The following is a 21,782-nucleotide window of genomic DNA, read 5'->3' as shown; positions in this document are numbered from 1 at the left end:
TCATATGACGTCCGGTCAGGATTATGAAACCACTTTGCCACCGTCAATTCCCTATAGGGCGGGCGGCAAGTGGTTAATATTGTTTTTAAACAGGTTTACAGAGGCCAATACAATAACACAGCAAGATAGGACACCTCCAAGGGACCATTTCAAATGCGGCAAACCTCAAGACTATCCCACTAAAACCCAACCCCGCCCACAAAAAAAAATGACCGTCACTGGGCCCTCACAAGCCTAACATTGTTGGAGGGTCTGAAACAGAACATGTGTATTATGGTAAAATATAATACATAATAAACCACAAAAGAAAACCTAAAGCACCTCAAGAGAAGCAGTGAGACTATCATAAAGTGGTTCCAGAGGCTACCTCCAGATATTGTCAGTAATTACATTCACAATCGAATATCTAGCCCAAATGAGGTTGCAAATTGGCTACCATGCGCCTGGGTTACGTTGTAGGCTCTTTATCTGACTGATACAAGGACTTATAGATCTATGTCAGCTAATTTTGTCAGCTGTTTGTATTAATGTATAGACCTTTTCTATTTTTGTCCAACCCCCGGAAAATGTAGAAATCTTAAAAAAATGAATAACTTGTTTTGATATTTCTTTCTTTCTTGCAGACTACTCTGGTAATGATGCAAGTCCACCATCTTCGGTCAATTCCCTCCAACCTCATGTAATTGGTACACAGAGTTCACCAGGCCCAAAGCGTCCTGGTAATACTTTGAGAAAATGGCTAACAAGCCCAGTGAGGCGGCTTAGCAGTGGAAAAGCTGATGGCCATGTGAAAAAATTGGCACATAAACACAAAAAAAGTAGAGATGTGCGCAAAAACACTGATTCTAGTTACCAAAAGGACTCTGACGACAGTGCTGCAACACCACAGGATGAGACGATTGATGAGGTCAGTAACTGGTGGTGATTATTTCCGCTTTCATTGTATGATGAAAATGATGTTGCCTTAATTTGAATTTGTATATACAGCTTACATAGTAATATTTCTTTACAGAAGTTTTTAACCACTTCCCGCCCAAGGTACTTCCAGGGATGTCCTTGACTTTCCGGGGGTATTTCGGAATGATGCCTGAGGCCACAGACATCATTCAGATATCGGCATTTTCAGCCGGCGATTCCCTGCACCATAAGTTCGATCATAGTGGCTGTTCCGCTGTTTGATTGTTCTTACGGGCGGTGGGAGGGGACGCTCCCTCCCGCCACCCTGCGGTGCTTCTACCGACTCACCACTTCCATTGGTGAGTCGGTCACAGGATCCGCAGGCCCCCGGATAATACCATAGAGATTTCCGGCAGACCGGATCGTCCCTGGAGTCTCTCTGATCGTTCGGAGGCCGGGTGCGATGTTATGACGTTACGCCCAGCCTCTGCATTCAAAATAACGGCGCCGATTTGGCTGGGAAGCCGTGATCGTTTTTTTTTTATTTTATTATTTTAGGCTTCCCAGCCTAGAGGTGAGATATGGTGTCTTATTGACCCCCATATCTCACTGTAAATAGGTCCGATTGTGCCATATTCCTATTACAAGGGATGTTTACATTCCTTGTAATAGGAATAAAAGTAATCACGTTTTATTTTAAGTGTCAAACGAAAAAAATAAAAGTAAAATTAACAATAAAAAAATAAAAATAAAGCGCCCCTGTCCCCGTGAGCTCGTATGCAGAAGCAAGCGCATACGTATGTCCCGCCCACATATGAAAACGGTGTGCAAACCACACATGTGAGGTATCGCCAAGAACGTTAGAGTGAGAGCAATAATTCTAGCCCTCGACCTCCTCTGTAATGCAAAAAATGTAACCAGTAAAAAAATTTAAACCGTCGCCTATGGGGATTTTTAAATTCCAAAGTTTGGCTCCATTCCACGAGCGCATGCAATTTTGCATCGTGACATGTTGGGCATCTATTTACTCGGCCTATCTTCATCTATCACATTATGCAAAAAAATGGGCTAACTTTACTGTTTTGTTTTTTTTGTTTTTTTTAAGCATGAAACTTTTTTTTTCTGAAAAAGACATGTTCGAAGAATTGCTGCGCAAATACCGTGTGAGAAAGTTGCAACAACCGCCATTGTATTCTCTAGGGTCTTTTCTAAAAAAACATATATAATGTTTGGGGGTTTCTATGTAATTTTCTAGCAAAAAAATTATGAATTTTACATGTAGGAGAGAAATGTCAGAATTGGCCTGGATGCGAAGTGGTTAAAATGGCATTGTAGGATGTGTTTATAGTTTCATAGTTAGTAAAGTTGAATAAAGACACCAGTCCTTCCAGTTCAACCTGAGTGAGTGTCTACAATTGTCCCTGTACATTGCACACTCACATTGGTCCCTACCCCCAAGGAGCCCACAATCCAAGGTCCCCATTTATATACTAGGGTCAATTTTTGACAGAAGCCAATTAACCTACCTGCATGTCTTTGGATTGTGGAGGAAACCGGAGTACCCGGAGGAAACCCACACAGGCACAGGGAGAACATGCAAACTCCAGACAGGTAGTGTCGTGGTTGGGATTCGAACTAACGACCCTTCTTACTGATAGGTGAGAGTGCTAACCACTACACCACTGTGCCGCCCAGTGAGTTCACTTCTTTTTTGTTTTTTTTTTGGTTTTTGTTTTGCGGTGTATACTTTTATGCTTGGAATTAATTTTTTTTTCATGGTGTCATGGAAAGTATTTGTGAAAAATATATCATAATTATTCAGCACAGGACTGGTATTCATAGACAATGGGGTGGATTTACTATAAGCACTGTGCACTTTGCAAGTGCAGTTGCACTAATTATCCCCAAAACTTAGTAAATGTGACGAAGCTATGCTTATCTCTTATGATGCAACATGTGCCAGCAAAAATATTATTTACCTTATTTGGTATTCTTTACAAAGTTAAGTGTTACTACATTTAGTAAGCTCTGGGGAAAATGAAAGCAACTGCACTTGAAAAGATGAGGTAAGAGGGGGGAAAAAAAAGAAATTTTTGCTTGCACATGTTGCATGATGGAAATAAGCAGAGCTTTGCTATATTTACATTCTGGGGCAAATGAGTGCACCTGCACTTGCAAAGTTCACAGTCTATGTGTCTTTAGTTAATCCACCCCAGTATGTCATATGCTGCTATCTTCAGGTGTGTGGACACTGTCAACTCAGTGAGGCTTCAGATTTAGCTAGTGTCCTTGGCTTAGAATCGGTTACCTTCAGTGTGTATAACTCAGGGACTGTACCTTGGACCCCACTGTTCAGGGCCTGTCTGTAGTGTTTGTTTCAGGTACTGAATCACACATTAGCTGCTCACCTTGGCCCAAAGTGTGATGTTAGCTGCTGGGTGCTCTAGGTCCAGGGCTGTGGTCCATTTCTGTGGTTCCCAGACCCTGAAGACTCCTTCAGGGATATGCCTATTGGGATGTGCAAAGCCTGGACCTTACTAAGGCAAAACAGGGTTCCCCTGTTTATGGACTCTGGTTCCTGGCTTTAAACAACACTATGCACAGTGCAATGCTGGTGGTTACTTTATTGTGATAACCTTTACCATTTTGTCTCCAACACTTCTCAGTGAAGACTTTTAAAAATTGGCATTTTTTCCCTCCTGGATGTAGTCTCAGAAGAACGATCTGTGTTAACCCTCTCAAATTATGTGTTTCCACTTGGATGTTCCTCCAAATTTTACCCATGGATTTTTTTTGGCCAGAAAGGAGAACCCAAGGTTGCCTCTACTTTCTCACCTAACAAGAAGCAGCCTACAGTTTGCATTGTTCACTGCAGGACTGCCTTTAAGTTTATTTGATATGATAATATGTGTAAATTAAGTTCAAAATTGAATATTAACCCCACTCCAGTGTTTAATTTTCAGTGTACTACTTAATTAGCAAGGCTTTGCCTAATAAAAATCTGAAAGAGGGGGAGTGGCTTGCGGCGCATGGAGTAGGACGTGTTGAAGATATGCCGAAAATCCTGTATACGATCCTCCTTCCATCCTGGACTGTACTTGCTGCTCTGGAACCACACTGCCCTGCACACACCCGCGGTGATTTCTACTACGCAGTATGTCTAAAAGAGGCAAGAAACAACCCCATGGGCCCGACCATGCGGCCCAAGATAGCGACCGCCCGTCTTACTCAGCCAAATAGGCCGCACAAAAATTGTTTGCAAAAAACTCTGCTAAGGAGACTCCTGCTCAATCGATCCCTCTGCCTGTGGACCCTGCTTTGGATCTCCCTGCAGGGAAGGACAGTAGCCCAGCATGGCCAGAGGACCCGGCGGAAGCTTCCATGTGGGACACAGTGAGTACGCCTCATTTCCCTGGCATTGAATTCACTGCCCCTGACACCCAGGATCCTGAACCTACACGGAGACAAATATTTGCAGCAGTCATTTCCTGCAATAACAACCTGGCAAACCTGACAACTGAAATGAAAGGGGTGAAACTAGAACTGACGCTGGTCCGACAGGATATGCAAAAACTTAGGGATGGCACAACAGCCCTGGAGGGATGGCTCAACAGCCCTCGTCTGAGCATAGTGGAGGATGATGTGGCTCCATTACACCATGAGCTGCGACAGGTGCAATCTTTGACCTCCAGCCATGTCGCTTGGCTAGGGTATATGGAAAACAGGCTCAGAAGGAATAATGTGAGAGCAGTGGGCCTACCTGAAAAGACAGAGGGGAAAATCCTGCTGCATTTATTGAGCACTTGCCTGTGGAGGCCATTGATAGGGAGGTGTTCATAGTGTCCCTGGTAGGCCTCCGTGCCCTGGAGAACCTCTAAGACCATTCCTATTTAAATTCCTGAACTGCAAAAGACCGGGACACTGCTTTATACCAAGCTAGAACCAGAGGGGATGTCATGAAAATAGATAATACTCGCATATCCTTCTGACCTGATTTCTCTGACCTACAGCGCAAACGGGCAAATTTCACAGAAGTTAAAAAGCGACTGCAGCTTTTTTTTTGTTTTTTGTTTTTTTGTTTTTTTATTTAGAAACAGCATACAATGACCTCAGTATCATTGTAAAAACTACAGTGCAACTCCACAAGCCAGTCCACGTAAACACACTTCACAATAAAGCAGATAATATAACATATAATCATGGACTAGACCAGCCTTTCTCAACCTTTTCAACACAGAGGAACCCTTGAAATAGTTCTCCAGCCTCAGGGAACCCCTGCTAAAAATTAGAAATCTACAACTCATGATACATTAGTGTGATGGTCATTGGGAAGAATGGTCCTTACACTTGTGGTCATTGGGAAGAATTACCTCCTTACAGATAGCTAAAAAGATCAATGGTGTCATTGGGAACTTATCTGAGAGGCAGAAATGGCCCAGTGCTGAAGGACCCCTAGCATCCTCTGGAGGAACCCAAGGGTCCCACGGAACCCTTTTTTGAGAATCAGTGGACTAGACATTGGCTCTGAGGTCAATGAGCTATCCGCATCCTGCACACTTTTGTCTGTTTACACCAAATTATTCTAGATGGAGAGTGGTGAATGTGACCCTAGGGCCAAGCAGCAGAAAAAGCCAGAGAAGAAAGGGTTAAATAGGGAGGGAGAGGAAAAAAGGGGGGTGGGAGGAATCGTCGTCCAGTCTCTCCGTCAGTGTCCGGGAGCTGTCTCATGTGTCTCCGCTCCCAAGGAAGTTAGATCATCAACTCAGCATGTTCCTCAGAGTAAGAAAACTTGGCCAATAAAACTTTTTTTTTAGGTATTAATCTCGGTGGCCACGGATATGGGCCTCTAAGTCCTCCATTTCGGTGATTTTGGCTATTCTTTTCAACCAGACGGCCACTCCTGTCGGCTGTGTCTGCTTCCAGAATAGAGGGATGTAACTTTTGGCCACAGTGAGCAAGATAGGTAAGATGGATCTCCTATAGATATTGCTCACGATCTCATGGTTGTGTAGGAGGAAGAACGCGGGGGTCAGAGGCAGTTCCCTATCGATGAACTTCTGAACAATGCAGTGTACCTCAGTCCAATAGGGGACCGAAATATGGCAGGACCAGAAGATGTGGAGGAGGGAACCTGGTTCCTCCCCACATCTCCAGCATAAATCAGAGCTCTGCAAGGAACATCTTGTGAATCCTCTCTGATGTATAGTATCACCGAGTCAGCACCTTAAACCCGCTGATTGTGGCGTTTTGATGTCAGCAATGCGATGTTGTACCCTGTCTGACTGCAAGTGGCTGCAAATAATGAAACCCACATCTTTGACGCCACCATTGTGGCCTCGGAGTGGCTCAATTGTGTGGAACATACCCATAAAAGACCAGCGACTACCTGAATGATGTATTTTTGCAATCTTCCCTGGTGTTCATTGAAATCAAGTTCTCTGTTCTCTGGGAGGTTTCTTTCTACTTTATCAAGGCAGTGAAAATGTGAAATTATTCTAAGGTTTGACTAAACCTAAAACCTACCTAAGGCTACATCCTAACAGGCATTTTTACTCTCCTGGATATTTCGATAACGATTGCACATAACTTTATTTCCTGGAATATCAGGGGGCTGAGCGATGGAATGAAGCATGTTGCAATATTCTTTGCCCTGCAGACATATAGGTCTGCAATAGTGTGTTTACAGGAAACGCACCTTCAAAATTACACCACACCTCTAAAAGTCTCATAGATGGTCACAGGTGGGATCAGATATTGACAGCAGGTCCATTGGTGTCTGTATCAGCTGGCCAAAAACTGACACATTTGTTCATTCTTCATCATTCCTACAGGACTCCACTACAGTTATATAAGTGAGGTAGAAGAGACTCCCTTCTGTACCCAAAATCCCAGCTTCACCAGGGAACTTAGTTACATATGTTGTGGTGATGCCCCAAGCTTGTGCAGTATTGGCAGCAGGTTCTGGGAATTCTCAACCATATTTATGACACACAACTACAACTCGATCTACTCACTTGCTTACTTGGTGGATTACAGAAGGACTTGTATACCCCTGCTACATGCATAACAATACTGAGGCTCTTGTACCTAGCAAGGAAACTGATTGCAAGATATTGGCTCAGTCCTCAAGTCCCCAAATCCCATCAATGTATTCAAGAAGTTAATAAGGTTCTTATTGGGGAAAAGAACGCATATCTGCACAGGAAAGCGCAGAGTAAATTTGCAAAAATATGGCGGGAGTAGCTGGAGTCTCTTGGGGTCCCTCCTCCACAGCTTGTTCTTCACAGGCTATTGGTGGCGTAATAAAGAGTAGTAGGGTATGTCACTGTGCGGTATAGAGACTGAGGTGTGGCATATTGAGAATGGCATATGATTGGCATATTTGTTTTGTTAGACCAGGAGGAAGGTGCATATCACTTGTGTGGCTCATTTAGGTTTATTGTTTGTTTTATTTTATTTTCTGTTTACTTGTACACAACCTCTCCATGGTTGTTACTGGAGAGATATTGACCAGTATAATGCACAGGTTTGGGGGAAAATCTTATGTACCGCGGTATGTAAAACTTTTTGTGTATTTTCTACCTGTACTGAATGTAACCCGAATGTCTGTGCCTACGTTTGTTTCTTTAACAAAAATTAAAAAGAAAAATCATTTGTCTGGATTTTATATTTGCCATAACTACCTGCCAAAAGGGACCCATCTAAACTATACATTTAATTTGTATCCAGTCAGGGTCTCATACTACATAGTTTTTGGTAGATCTAAAGGAGATTGTATTATCAGATTGTATGGTAAGAGGAACTCGACTGTATATGAGCTGAACCATTATTTAATTTATTTTTAATATTCAAGCACCCATCCATCCATGTCTCCATACTTTATTTTAAGAAAGCCCATGGAAAAACACACCCTAGCATTGCTAGCTACAGCCATCTTTAGTAAGGGCAGATGATTCCTGTAGCATCTACTGCCTGGAATTCATCTGTTCTTAGCTCAGACATGCAGGCAGGAGGGTTTGCTTAGCTGAGAAAACCCCCTCCTCTTCTCCAGATTAAAGACAAGAAATGCCCATAAAGACTCCTGGGATGTATGACATTATTTTGGCCTAGGCCAGAAACCAGGAAGCAACTGAAGAAATGGAAAAAAAACTAAATAAAAATTGTTAATGTTGATTGAGAGAGTTGATTTCTGCTTTAAGTAGAAATTAATTCTAATAAAAAAAAAAAAATGTAAGGGGATACTTTTTTCCTCCATACTTGTTAAATCAATACAATTGTGTTGTATGAATGTTTGTTACCTATTTAAGAAATTAAAATGTTTTAAATGTGATATTCATGATGTACAATTAGGGTAACAATTCTAATGACTGTACATTATATACATGTAAGTATCTACCCTTGACTCAAACCATGTTTAACATATTTGTTGTAGCGCGTGCGAAACGAAGGACTTAGTAGTGGCACTCTTTCCAAATCATCATCATCAGGCATGCAAAGCTGTGGAGAAGAAGAGAGTGAAGAAGGGCCTGATGCTGTCCCACTGCCACCACCTATGGCTATTCAGCAGCACAGCCTCCTCCAAGCTGATTCACAAGATGACAAGGTACTTTAAAAAAATAAAAATAAATAATAATTGGAATCTTGTCAACAAACGCTGTCCTCATATGTTCTTAAAACAGTTATGTTTCAAAAACATATCACCTGACAATTGCGTGATCTTGTTTATTTTTCTGGACTAGAGAGCACGCATTTGTGATTCCTGTACCTTTCCATCACACAACTGTTTTCAAAAGAAGCAATTGTTTTGTAATATCTTGGTTCATTGCTCATCTCCACATCCATATTGTTTTCGAAGAGAAGCCAAAAGAAAAATATTGAATTTTGTTGTTCTGTTTTTTTTTTTTTTTTCTTTTTCTTTTATGTATTAGAAGGTATCAGACTAGGTTTTTTTTTTCTAGGAAGAAATTGGTTGAATAAAGATTTGGACTTTATAGGCATACTCATAAATGTATGTGTAAAAGTTATATATTTTTAATCGAATAAAGTTAAAAACAATGCATATAAGCTCATATTAAACAAAATATAAATAATTGACCTCAAACTCTCATACAACCTATGATAAAGAAAATTGATCGAGTATATAAATGTACAATCGTTAGAGTGAAATATTAATATACATCCAGGATTATTTGATATGTTTAGATGGTGGAGGCGTGATGGAGGATCGCTCTACATGTTATGCGTGTTGATGCGCTTCTCTAGGAGCTTCATTATCTAATATATATATATATATATATATATATATATATATATATATATATATATACATATAAACACAAACTAATTGCATGATCCAGACACAAATCTAAACATAAATGTAAACAGTAAACTACAAGCCAATTTGTTAAGGTCCATCAATACAAATAACCCAAAACAGATGACAACTAAATGGCCAAGAAGCAGTGAGGACATATATATCATATGATTTTGTAAAAAAATAAATATACCGTATATACTCGAGTATAAGCCGAGATTTTCAGCCTCTTTTTTGAGGCTGAAAGTGCCCCCCTCGGCTTATACTCGAGTCATCGCTGTCTGCCCGCTCGATCAGCGTGTCGAGCAGACAGACAGCGGCCATTCTATTCAAAAGCCGCGCCTCCGGCTCCGCCTTCGCCTGTGATAGGCGGAACACTGAATTTCCCAGCAGCCTGTGTTCCGCCTATCACGGACATCGTATCATCCTCGTACTACGGACGAGGATGATACGACGTCTGTGATAGGCGGAACACAGGCTGCTGGGAAATTCAGTGTTCCGCCTATCACAGGCGAAGGCGGCGGCGCAGCTTTTGAACTTTACAATGGCCGCCGACGAAGAGGGCACGGGACGGCACGGCACGGGACGGGACGGGACGGGGGCAAGGCACGACACGGGACGGATGCAAGGAGGCAAGGCACGGCACGGGACGGAGGCAAGGAGGCAAGGCACGGGACGGAGGCTCGGGACAAAGGTAGGCTGGACACACACACACACACACACACACACACACACACACACACACACACACACGGATGGAGACACACACAGGGATGGATGGATGGATGGATGGAGACACACACACACAGGGATGGATGGATGGATGGATGGAGACACACACACACAGGGATGGATGGATGGATGGAGACACACACACACAGGGATGGATGGATGGATGGACACACACACACACAGGGATGGATGGACGGACACACAGGGATGGACGGACACACAGGGATGGACGGACACACAGGGATGGACGGACACACACACAGGGATGGACAGGCATGTCTCACCCTCGGCTTATACACGAGTCAATAAGTTTGCCAGTTTTTTTGGGGGTAAATTGGGGGCCTCGGCTTATATTCGGGTCGGCCTATACTCGAGTATATACGGTATATATATAGATATATAGATATTTATCTATCTATCTATATATATATATATATATATATATATATCCAACATACATTGGAAGAATAAATGCTTACAGAGCTAAGAAGATTTAGAGTAATAAGGTGTAGAGATCGATATTTGATATTAAGAATCATATAGTTGGCCTAATATCTTGATCATAAAAATGTATAAGGCTACAGGGGGAAAAATATATTTGGTCTAGTGTACAACCAATATATTTATAGAAATATCCATGTATTCATATATTATTAAAGCTACTAAGTTATTAAAATGGTGCCAGAAAATAGCTTACCATAAACTCGGCATAAAAGCACAATTACAAAAGTTGACCGGCTGATACACTTGAACTTCAAAGCAATGATGATGGTAGACACACACAGAGGTAGCAAGTGCATATAAAGTGGCGGCGCCAATGAACAATGGTCACTTAGGTTTGATAAAGTAAAACGAATGTCCACTAGCCTTTTTTTTATGTATTACAAGGTATCAGACTAGGCTATTTTTTTTCTAGTTGAAGAGCACCTGAACTAAGATTATAAAAGATTATTCTGAAACAAATTATGAATAGCAGGAGAAATGTGCCTCCAAAAGTCTAAATACTTTTTATGCAAGAGAAATCATACTTTCAGAACTGGCTCTATTTTCCCAGCTAGGGAGGCTAACAAAACAAGATTCAGAGTTTGACACTTTCTTACTGAATTGGAACTCTATCTTTACGTTCTCAGTGAAATTTAAGGAATAGAGTGTGAACACAAATAATGGATATTTAAAATAAATATATCTTTATTGATTTGATCAGGAAAAAGGATTACAAGAGTAATAGAAAAAAATACAACTGTTTTGAAAATTCTTACTTCCCTATCTAACAAAAAATACATAACACACAAAGGTGCATCTCATAAAATTAGAATATGAAAAAGTGAATTTATTTCAGTAATTCAATTCAAAAAGTGAAACTCCTATCATATAGAAAATCCATATGTATATATCTGATTTATATAATGCGCTAGGAATGAGTGATAAACCAAAATAAGTGAATTGCTTGTGTTGCTGCTCTTATAAGGTGACTGTGCCTTTAAATTAAGAAATCTGTATAAAGGACTACCGAGCCTCAAATTAAATAAATACAAATTCATTTTTTTGGGGGGGGGGGGGCGCGCCGATACCCTCTTTTTAGTGGCATCCAGCTCCCACTTCCTCCCAGGGCTCCACGGCACCAGAAGGAAGTTCACTTCTCCCCCCTCCCTCCCTGCAATCTTCTGGGACAATGTCACAGGTCCTAGAAGATTTCCTTGTCAATCACAGGCTGCAGCGTGGCTTGCGAATGTGCAGTGCGTGCCCGGTGTTGAAGCCACAGCTGGACACCCACCGTTAGAATGCCGGGGCCGCTGAGAGGAGTGGGACTTCATTCGCCGGCATTGCTGGACCGTGGGACAGTTAACTCTCTGATTTATTAAAAGTAGCAGCCAGGGGCGGGCTGGGCCGGGGGGCAGGGTGGAAATTTCCCCCCAGGCCGGCGCCTACATTATGTTTAAAACGGCCGCTGGCTGTTTGTTCATTTCTTTTTTTTTTTCACGCTGTGACGGGCAGCCGGGACCCGTCGCAATAATCCCCTTCTCTCTGTGGTCGCGTGACTCACGTCGCGCCGTTCTCATCAGTCTCGGGCAGCGGCTGTCACTCACAGCCGAGCAGAGTGAAGCCGCCTCCCCCTCCTTGTCTACACAGTGCTGTGCATGGAGGAGGGGGAGGCGGCTTCACTCTGCTCGGCTGTGAGTGACAGCCGCTGCCCGAGACTGATGAGAACGGCGCGACGTGAGTCACGCGACCACAGAGAGAAGGAGATTATTGCGCCGGGTCCCGGATCACTGAGCCGACAGGTGACACTCCACTCGGGTGCTGCTCGCACCTCCCCCCTGCAATGCCACTGCCTTTGGCTCGAGGTACATTATGGGTCCTTAGGGGGGTTCTTTACTGTGGGGGGTCCTGCACTGTAGGGGATTCCTGCACTGTAGAGGGGTCCTGCACTGTAGGGGGTCCTGCACTGTAGGGGGTCCTGCACTGTAGGGGGGTCCTGCACTGTAGGGGGGTCTGCACTGTAGGAGAGGTCTGCACTGTAGGGGGAGGGGTCTGTACTGTAGGGGAAGATTCGGCTCTGTAGGGGGGTCTGTACTGTAGATGAGGATTCTGTACTGTAGGGGAGTCTGTACTGTAGGGGGGGTCTGCGCTGTAAGGTGGAGGGGTCTGTACTGTAGGAGGGTGTGCACTGTAGGGGGGGGGGTCTGCGCTGTAGGGTGGAGGGGTCTGTACTGTAGGAGGGTCTGCACTGTAGGGTAGGATTCTGTACTGTAGGGGAGTCTGTACTGTAGGGGGGGTCTGCGCTGTAGGGTGGAGGGGTCTGTACTGTAGGGGAGGTTTCTGCACTGTAGGAGGGTCTGCACTGTAGGGGGGGTCTGCGCTGTAGGGTGGAGGATTCTGCACTGTAGGGGGGTCTACACTGTAGATGGGGGTCTGTATGGTAGGGAGGGGGGTCTGCACTGTAGGGGGTCTGTGTAACATGCAGGGGGTCCAGAGCTGTGAGTGGCTGTGTAATGTAAAGGGGTGCAGAGGTGCAGGGTGCTGTGTAATGTAAAGGGGTCCAGAGGTACAAGGGCTGTGTAATGTAAAGGGGTCCAGAGGTACAAGGGTTGTGTAATGTAAAGGGGTCCAGAGGTTCAGGGTGCTGTGTAATGTAAAGGGGTCCAGAGGTACAAGAGCTGTGTAATGTAAAGGGGTCCAGAGGTGCAGGCTGCTGTGTAATGTAAAGGGGTCCTTAGGTGCAAGGTCCTGTGTAATGTAAAGGGGTCCAGAGTGCTGTGTAATGTAAAGGGGTCCTTAGGTGCAAGGTCCTGTGTAATGTAAAGGGGTCCAGAGGTGCAGGCTGCTGTGTAATGTAAAGGGGTCCAGAGGTGCAGGCTGCTGTGTAATGTAAAGAGGTCCTTAGGTGCAAGGTCCTGTGTAATGTAAAGGGGTGCAGAGGTGCAGGGTGCTGTGTAATTTAAAGGGGTCCAGAGGTGCAGTTGTGGAGAGGGGGGGGGGTACACAGTAGTGAAAAAAAGATATTGAAGGATGCAGAGATATGCAGGGGACACAGTGGGTGTTTTTACATTTTATGGCGGGGGGGGTGCCAGATATAGGATCCACCCTGGGTGTCAAATGCTCTAGGTACGCCCCTGGTGTGAGCACAGCAGACTACAACTCCTACCTCCCAGGAGTCTCAGAGGCAGGCCAGGTGTGTGGCACGTCAGGGGAGGGGACGCCCGGCGTCAAGAACGTCACGTCGCACGTGACCTGCTGGGCTTATGGGGAGCAGTGGCTAGCTTAATCCGCTTCAGTTGTAAATTTAATTATGCATAGTCATCATGACCATTTAAAATTTTGGCAGTGGCAGCGTGTGTTTTTTTTTTCTAGCACCTCCCTCCCCACCAGCGGACTTGACACCCTCCCCCCCACCAGCGGACTTGACACCCTCCCCCCCACCAGCGGACTTGACACCCTCCCCCCCACCAGCGGACTTGACACCCTCCCCCCCACCAGCGGACTTGACACCCTCCCCCCCCCCACCAGCGGACTTGACACCCTCCCCCCCCACCAGCAGACTTGACACCCTCCCCCCCCACCAGCAGACTTATCTAACACCCTCCCCCCCAACCAGCGGACTTGACACCCTCCCCCCCAACCAGCGGACTTGACACCCTCCCCCCCACCAGCGGACTTGACACCCTCCCCCCCACCAGCGGACTTGACACCCTCCCCCCCCCACCAGCGGACTTGACACCCTCCCCCCCCACCAGCAGACTTATCTAACACCCTCCCCCCCAACCAGCGCACTTGACACCCTCCCCCCCAACCAGCGGACTTGACACCCTCCCCCCCACCAGCAGACTTATCTAACACCCTCCCCCCCACCAGCAGACTTATCTAACACCCTCCCCCCCAACCAGCGCACTTGACACCCTCCCCCCCACCAGCAGACTTATCTAACACCCTCCCCCCCCAACCAGCGGACTTATCCAACACCCTCCCCCCCAACCAGCGGACTTATCCAACACCCTCCCCCCCAACCAGCGGACTTATCCAACACCCTCCCCCCCAACCAGCGGACTTATCTAACACCCTCCCCCCCACCAGCGGACTTATCTAACACCCTCCCCCCCACCAGCGGACTTATCTAACACCCTCCCCCCCACCAGCGGACTTATCTAACACCCTCCCCCACACCAGCGGACTTATCTAACACCCTCCCCCCCACCAGCGGATTTATCTAACACCCCCCCACCAGCGGACTTATCTAACACCCTCCCCCCACCCACCAGCGGACTTATCTAACACCCTCCCCACCCACTAGCGGACTTATCTAACACCCTCCCCCAACCAGTGGACTCACCTAGCTGATTAAGTGGTTCAATGGGCCACTTGACTGGACTTGCCCCCCAGGCCTAAGGCTGCCAGCCCTCCCCTGGTAGCAGCTACTTTTTTTTGTACTTTTAAGATTGGACAGAGGGCTGCTGATGATCCTTTGAACTTTCAGAGAAGGTTGGAGCTGTGTGTGCCTTGAGTCGCTCCCCATCTCAGTGTGCATCAGAGCTAATTAAGTATTTGTCTCCTCATATCTAACCATTGGTGAGAGGGAGGGTTAAGCTGTCATCTACACTAATTCAACAACCGCTGTACAGATTTGAGTGAGACCAAATTCTGTGGATTTTAAAGAGGAACTGCAGTCTGCTTACACAATTTGTAATAAAAGTGGCTTTGCCATTCTGAAGCTTCCCTCCAACCACTTTGCATATTATTTTATGTATACTGTGATTCTGTACTTGACAAATATACTGCAGAAATCTCCCTTCACTGAGTCTGGCTACAACCATTTTAACTGTAGGCAGCTGAAGCTGCTGCCTGTTCACTTCCTGGATTTACACATACACAGCGAGCCGCACCTCCAGCTCTGCAGTTCTCATTTACCCTCTTATGACTCACCTCCCCCCCCCCCCCCCCTTTTTGGCAAGAGATCTGTGAATGATGTCAAAAGCCTAGGCTTTTTACCAGGCAAGAAAAAAGCGGGCTGTATAATGTATTTAATGGCAGAAAAAACATGTTTTACTATCCAAAGTTAAAACAACATGGGCAGAGGATTTACAGTTGTGCTCAACTGTTTACAAGTTTACATACCCTGGCAAACTTTGATTTCTTGGTAATTTTTCAGAGAATATGAATATAAACGCAAAAACGTTTTTTTCACTCATGGTTGTTTGGCTGAAGCCATTTATTATCAATCAACTGTTTACTCTTTTTAAATCCTAATCACAACAGAAACTACCCAAATGACCCTGATCAAAAGTTTATGTACCCCAGTTCTCATTGCCCCCTTTAACGTCATAGACAGCTTGAAGTATTTTTGTGGTATTTGTGAATAAGGCTCTTTATCTTCTCAGATGGTAAAGCTGCCCATTCCTCTTGGCAAACAGCCTCCAGTTCCTGTAAATTTTTGGGTCTATCTTGCATGAACTGCACGTTTGACATCTCCCCAGAGTGGCTTACTGATATTGAGGTCAGGAGACTGAGATGGCGACTCCAGAACCTTCACTTTATTCTGTTGTAGCCAATGACAGGTCGATTTGGCCTGGTGTTTGGATCATTATCATGTTGGAATGTCCAAGTACTTCCCATGTGCAGCTTCCTGGCTGATGAATGATGAATGCAAATGTTCTTCCAGTATTTTTTGATAACGTTTTGCATTCAACTTTCCATCAATTTTGACCAAATTTCCTGTGCCTTTGTAGCACATCCCCAAAACATCAGCGATCCACCTCCTCACTGTAGCAATGATGTACCTTTCATCATAGGCCTTGTTGACTCCTCTCCAGATGAAGCGTTGATGGTTGTGGTCAAAAAGCTCAATTTTGGTCTCATCACTCCAAATGACTTTGTGCCAGAAGGTTTGAGGCTTGTCTCTGTGGTGTTTGGTGTATTGTAAGCTGGACACTGTGTGTCAGGGCTGGGCCTAGCCCTTCCTTCTCTAAGCTGGCTGCTCAGCTGTCGGCTAATTGCCAGCTCCTATCTCTCCACAGGTACTCAGCTGTTTATATCCTGCTTGTCATTCTTGCCTACTTAAGCTGGCAAGCCCAGAGGTTCCCTGCCTTTGCCCCTGTTAAGAATTGCTTGGCTGACATCCCTTCTGGCTCCAGATCCTGCTTTCTGTTTTACTACGCTCATCTCCAACTCCCTGACATTTGGCTTTTGTGACTATCTGTTCTGGTTCCTGAACTCTGGCTATCTTTTGACTACTTTGGGCTATTTACTTTTACTATTAAACAAGTATTCTTTAACTGTACTTCTGTCTCGGTCTGATTTTATGGTTTCTGACTCTTTGTGGCATTTGCATAGTAATGGCTTTTTTCTGGCGACTTGACCATGCAGCCCACCTTTCTTCAAGTGCCTCCTTATTGTGCAACTTAAAACAGCCACACCACGTTTTTCTGAGTCATGTTTCACCTGAAGTTATTTCTGGGTTTTTCTTTGCATCCCAGACTATTTTCCTGGGAGTTGTAGCTGAAATTTTAGTTGGTCTACTTGAACGTGGTTAGGTTTCAACAGCCCCCCTGATTTTCCACGTCTTGATTAGAGTTTGATCACTGCTAATTAGCATTCTCAATTCCTTTGATATCTTTTTATATCCCTTTCCTGTTTTATACAGTTCAACTACCTTTTCCCACAGATCCTTTGACAATTCTTTTGCTTTCCCCATGACTCAGAATCCAGAAATGTCAGTGCAGCACTGGATGAACGATGCAAAGGTCTGTCAGGAGTCCAGAAACTCATTGACCTTTTACACACACACACACACACACACACACACACACACACACACACACACACACACACACACACACACACACACACACACACACACACACTAATTACAAGCAAACAGATCACAGGTGAGGATCCTTACCTTTTTAATAGCCATTCAAACCCATTTGTGTCAACTTGTGTGCATGTTATCAGGCCAAAGTCACCAGGTTATGTAAACTTTTGATCAGGGTCATTTGGGTAGTTTCTGTTGTGATTATGATTTAAAAAGTTCCGCTTTAACAAGGATTTTTACCTTCTGGCAATATTTCTTTAAATGATTCTCGTAGCTAACAAATGGAGGCATAGAAGACACCTTCTATCTATCCATACAAAAAGATTAATATACTTGTTTAGACAAAAAAAAAATGTCTTAGTTTCTGTGAGTACATTTTTTAAATAAGTAATTTTTCTCCTTCACTGATGGGCGCTGATGAGGTGGCACTGAGCAGGTATAAATATGCCACACTTATAGGTAGCACTGATAGGTGGCATTGGTGGTCACTAATAGGTGGCACTTCTGGGCACAGATGGCACTGATAGGCATTGATATGTGGTATTGATGGGCAGCACTGATAGCCAGCACTAACTGGCATCACTAATGGGCACTGATTGCTGGTACTGGTGGGCACTGATTGCTGTCACTGTGGGGGCTTTATTGTAATCAGGGCACTGATGATCAGTGCCCGGATTACATACCTAGATGTCCTCTTTGAGAGCTGCTGTTGATCGGCTTTCCTCTCACTCTGTCAGTGTGAGGCAAGGAGTGCCGGTTGCTGGCATCTCCATGTTTACCTGTGACTGGCTGTGTTTGGACACAGCCGATCACATGGTTAAAGAGCCGCGGCTCTTTACAGAGATCGGGGTCACGCAGTGTGCTAGCAACAAGCCAGGATCTCTGCGCCAGAGCACCTGTACTGAGCACCGTCATATGACGTCCACGCAGAACGAGAGCCACAGAGCCCCGCCATCGTTTGACGGTGGGCAGGCAGCAAGTGGTTAAGGAGTGTGCCCACCGGGGGGACAAAACAAGGATGGGACTTGTTCCTAAAATCCTTTCTTTGGCATCTGAGATTACAAGGTACCACAGTAAATCTGGGCTGTGACTATATCTAGGACCCCAGGTTTCTGCTGCCACAATCCCTTACAGGGTTAACCATGGGGTGGTGAGAGTAACCGGCCATTGTCCCTAATTAAAATTTGGTGCTATTTTTCTTTGATATCCCACACTATTGTACAGCTCTGGTTCACATGTGCAGTCTTCTTCTAATTGAAATGTACTGTTCATGTGCAAACTATTTTAATCTCTCTGACACATGGTTGGCTGTTGGCATCCACTCCCTGCCTCCTCTTGGCCACTCACCACAGTGACCTGGAATCTTGACACTGAAAATCCTTTGAGGGGTCTGTCCACCAACAGGGCAAAGAACTGGATGGAGCTTGTCCCTTAAATTATTCATCAGCTGCTGAGAATGCAAGATGCTGTGATGAGTCAGGGTTGTGGCTCTGTCTTGAAGCCCAGGTTGCTGTAGCCATGGCCCCCTAGGTTTTAACTGGGGCATCAGATTCCGCCTTCTTTGGCCACAACCTGCGGTGGGAGTAACCAGCCACTCTCTCTAATTTGAAATTGGTATTGTTTTTACTCTTCTGTATACCACACCCTTGTGTGGGTCCAGGTTGCCTCTACCTCGTACAGTCTCCCTCTCATGGATCCTTGGACTTCTGGGCTACCACTGACCTATAGTCAGTGCATTTTCTATGCAGCCCACTATCTCATCTTAGCTGTCTGGTCCAAAAACATAGCTCTGAACTCTGGATCCATCCTTACACATCCATCTGTCCTTTAGCAAGTAAACCTCTTGCTCATAGTCTTGCGGTACCCTATGAATGGGTTGCCGGTTACTCTCCACCATAGTTTAGTTTGTCTGCTGTCTTCCCGGCAAGAGGCACCCCATGTGGATGCCTTTAAAAAGACAATACCTATTTGGTGGCTTCTTTGGGTGGGGTTTGAGGAGAGTACCATACCCTCTTACCCCATAAGAAGAAGACTAAAACTAAGAAGGTTTTTTTTTTTCCTCGCCTACAGTTTTTAGGCCAAGTCCAAGCCTGGCTAACATTTTCACATTAGGACCTACACTTCCAAGTTCTGATATCCCTTATCACAATGAAGGGGTGTCTCCACTTATGGGGGGGCTTGTTGTCCTTTTGACATCCAAAAAAAGATATGGAATTTATAAGAATTTACTTTGTAGGCACATAAAAGTTTAGAAAATTATAAGAAAATGTATAAAATAAGAAAATGTATTTAATTGGATAAAGTTAAAAAGCTTATGTATAATACATAAAAGAAAACTCACGTCATTTAAGAAATTACATAAAATACTTGACCCTAAGGACTCAACACTTCAATTGTAGTTTGAGAGGAAAACGATTGTAGCAGAATATAACCAGTAGCACTATTCAACCTGAGTAGAGTGCGTGGAATGATTGAGTCCAACCAAGGGTCACAAGGGAAAACTAGCTGCTCGACATGTTGGCCGCCTAGCAGCACTTCTCCAGGAGCTACAGATATAGTATGTAGGTTTATATAATAGATTGTGAGGATAAAGTGTGGGATACTTCAGCCAAATAGTTAATAATACTCAGTGACTAAAAAAGGCCTATTAAAAGCTGTAATTGATAGCAAAAATCAGGGGTAGTATGCCAAAACTATCAATGGTAGCAATTGAAGCTGCAGCATTAATCAATGAAACGGCCTGTCCAAAGATTAGGAAAGGGCTCAAAAGTGGTTGCTTCCTTATATGTACAGCTAGCAAAGAGAGAGACCGTAGTAGCCGTGTAAACCCCGATAGAAGAGCTGGCCTTCCCAAAAAAGTTGGAAGGAGCTCTATGCTGCTTTCCAGCAACACATTTGCGGGGAATTATTGGTCCAGTCCTGGCAGGAAGATTCCTAACAAGATTCCTCTTGGTTTAAAAATTCAGTTTGATATCTGTGCAGTCACTTTTCGCTTCCCTTCAGCAGGAGACCTTCTGGCATCTGTAGACCTCACAAATATCGGCTGGCACATTCCCATCTTCCTTCGCACCAACGCTACCTGAATTTTTCTGTGGGCATGCAACATTACCGGTTTGTTGTGCTTCTCTTTGGCCAGTCCAGAGTTCCTTAACCAAACACTAAGGTTCTAGCTCTGCTGCTTTCACAGGTATTCCTATCGTGGGATACCTGGATGATGCTGGAACCTAACCAACATTAATGCTAGGACTTGAGGAACATTTGTAGTATCTGGGCCTAATTCTTAACATGGCCTGGTTCAGGATTTCCCTCCAGACAAGCTCTTCTCTTTGAACCATATGGTCCAGGGATGCCCCACCATATGCTTTTTTGCAAGTGGGTCTTGAGACTAATGGTAGCCTTCTTTGATACAGTACCGTATGCCCAATTTCATTCCAGACCATTTTAACACAACATTCTGACTGCATGGGACAAACAAATGCAATCTCTTGATCAACTCGTTCACCTGACCACACTTGCATAGCATGGTGGATTTACAGTCTGTTGGAATTAGGGAAATTAGGGAAATTGACGTAAGCATCTAGTTCTACTAGAATGGTCTTTTCAAACAGAGATGTTTTCAAGACCTTGTAGGTGGAGGACATTTAAATGTGAATCTTCTGGCATCCAGGCATTTTTTTTTATTGGGTTTTTCACAGTACAAATATGTGGTGGTGGGGGGGGGAGGAGGTGTAGTGGAACAGGTGGGTCAAATTTACCTATACAACAGTGGTTAAACAAAGTGGTTCATGCAGAAGTGAGAACTTGTACCATATTACCCTCAATCATCCAGGTTTAACAACAAACTGGGCAGATGTTTGTCCAGAACCAGGGACCTTGCACTTGATGCCCTGGTGACTCCAGGCATTATTTAAGTTTTATATACACTTTTCTCCAGCTGAAGCTTCTTCTCAGTCTGCTTCACAGGATCAAGAGGGAGGGTGTTCTGGTGATCCTTATTTCGCCCAGTTAGACCGGGAGGATGTGGTAATCGGACATATTCTGACTCCTAGAAGATTCTGTCAGACTGTCAAGATCTGTCCCTGCGACTGTTCTATCAACATGCTGCATAGTCAGTGGTTTTAACAGTATTTATTAAGCCCAGGTCCTTCTAGGATTGGTTCACATCCGTGCAGTGCATTTTAGGTGCATTTTTACATACCTTTTGGGTGTGTTAACGTTTCATAGTTGGTAAGGTTAAATAATTACACTAGTCCATTCAGTTCAGCCTCTGTACTTGGTGTATGTGTGTTCATGTCAATAATCATTTCCCATATGATGCACATCTAAGGCCTCGTACACATGGGCGGACTGTCTGTCCAACTTAGTCCGCTGAAACACATTTCAGCAGACAGTCCGCTCGTGTGTGGGCTTCAGCTGACTTTTTCAGCGGACAGTCTGGCGGACTAAGTATTTCGGAATTTCCGTAATATTGTCCGTCCAACTTTGGTTTCAGCGGACAATCCGCTCGTGAGTAGGCAAGTTGGACGGACTAAG

The 21,782-nt window shown here is 44.6% G+C and overlaps 1 protein-coding gene across 5 annotated transcripts in view; it reads left to right on the top strand.

Annotated features, from left to right (window-relative positions):
* Positions 1 to 21,782, top strand: part of TRIO (trio Rho guanine nucleotide exchange factor) — a 751,422-nt gene that overhangs the window by 436,976 nt on the left and 292,664 nt on the right. For all 5 annotated transcript variants that reach the window (XR_013277581.1, XM_077491869.1, XM_077491868.1 and 2 more), the window contains exons 29-30: positions 624 to 907; positions 8,330 to 8,500. Coding sequence is in view for 4 of the 5 variants with exons in the window: in XM_077491869.1 (XP_077347995.1) it covers positions 624 to 907; positions 8,330 to 8,500 (455 nt within the window). In the remaining variant the exon portion in view is untranslated. The remainder of the gene's footprint in view (positions 1 to 623; positions 908 to 8,329; positions 8,501 to 21,782) is intronic.

Source organism: Lithobates pipiens, unplaced genomic scaffold (assembly GCF_037356315.1).
Source record: "Lithobates pipiens isolate NorthernLeopardFrog02 unplaced genomic scaffold, aLitPip1_a1.2 Scaffold_19, whole genome shotgun sequence".
Classification (NCBI taxonomy): domain Eukaryota; kingdom Metazoa; phylum Chordata; class Amphibia; order Anura; family Ranidae; genus Lithobates; species Lithobates pipiens.
This window is presented reverse-complemented; position numbering and strand designations above follow the sequence as displayed.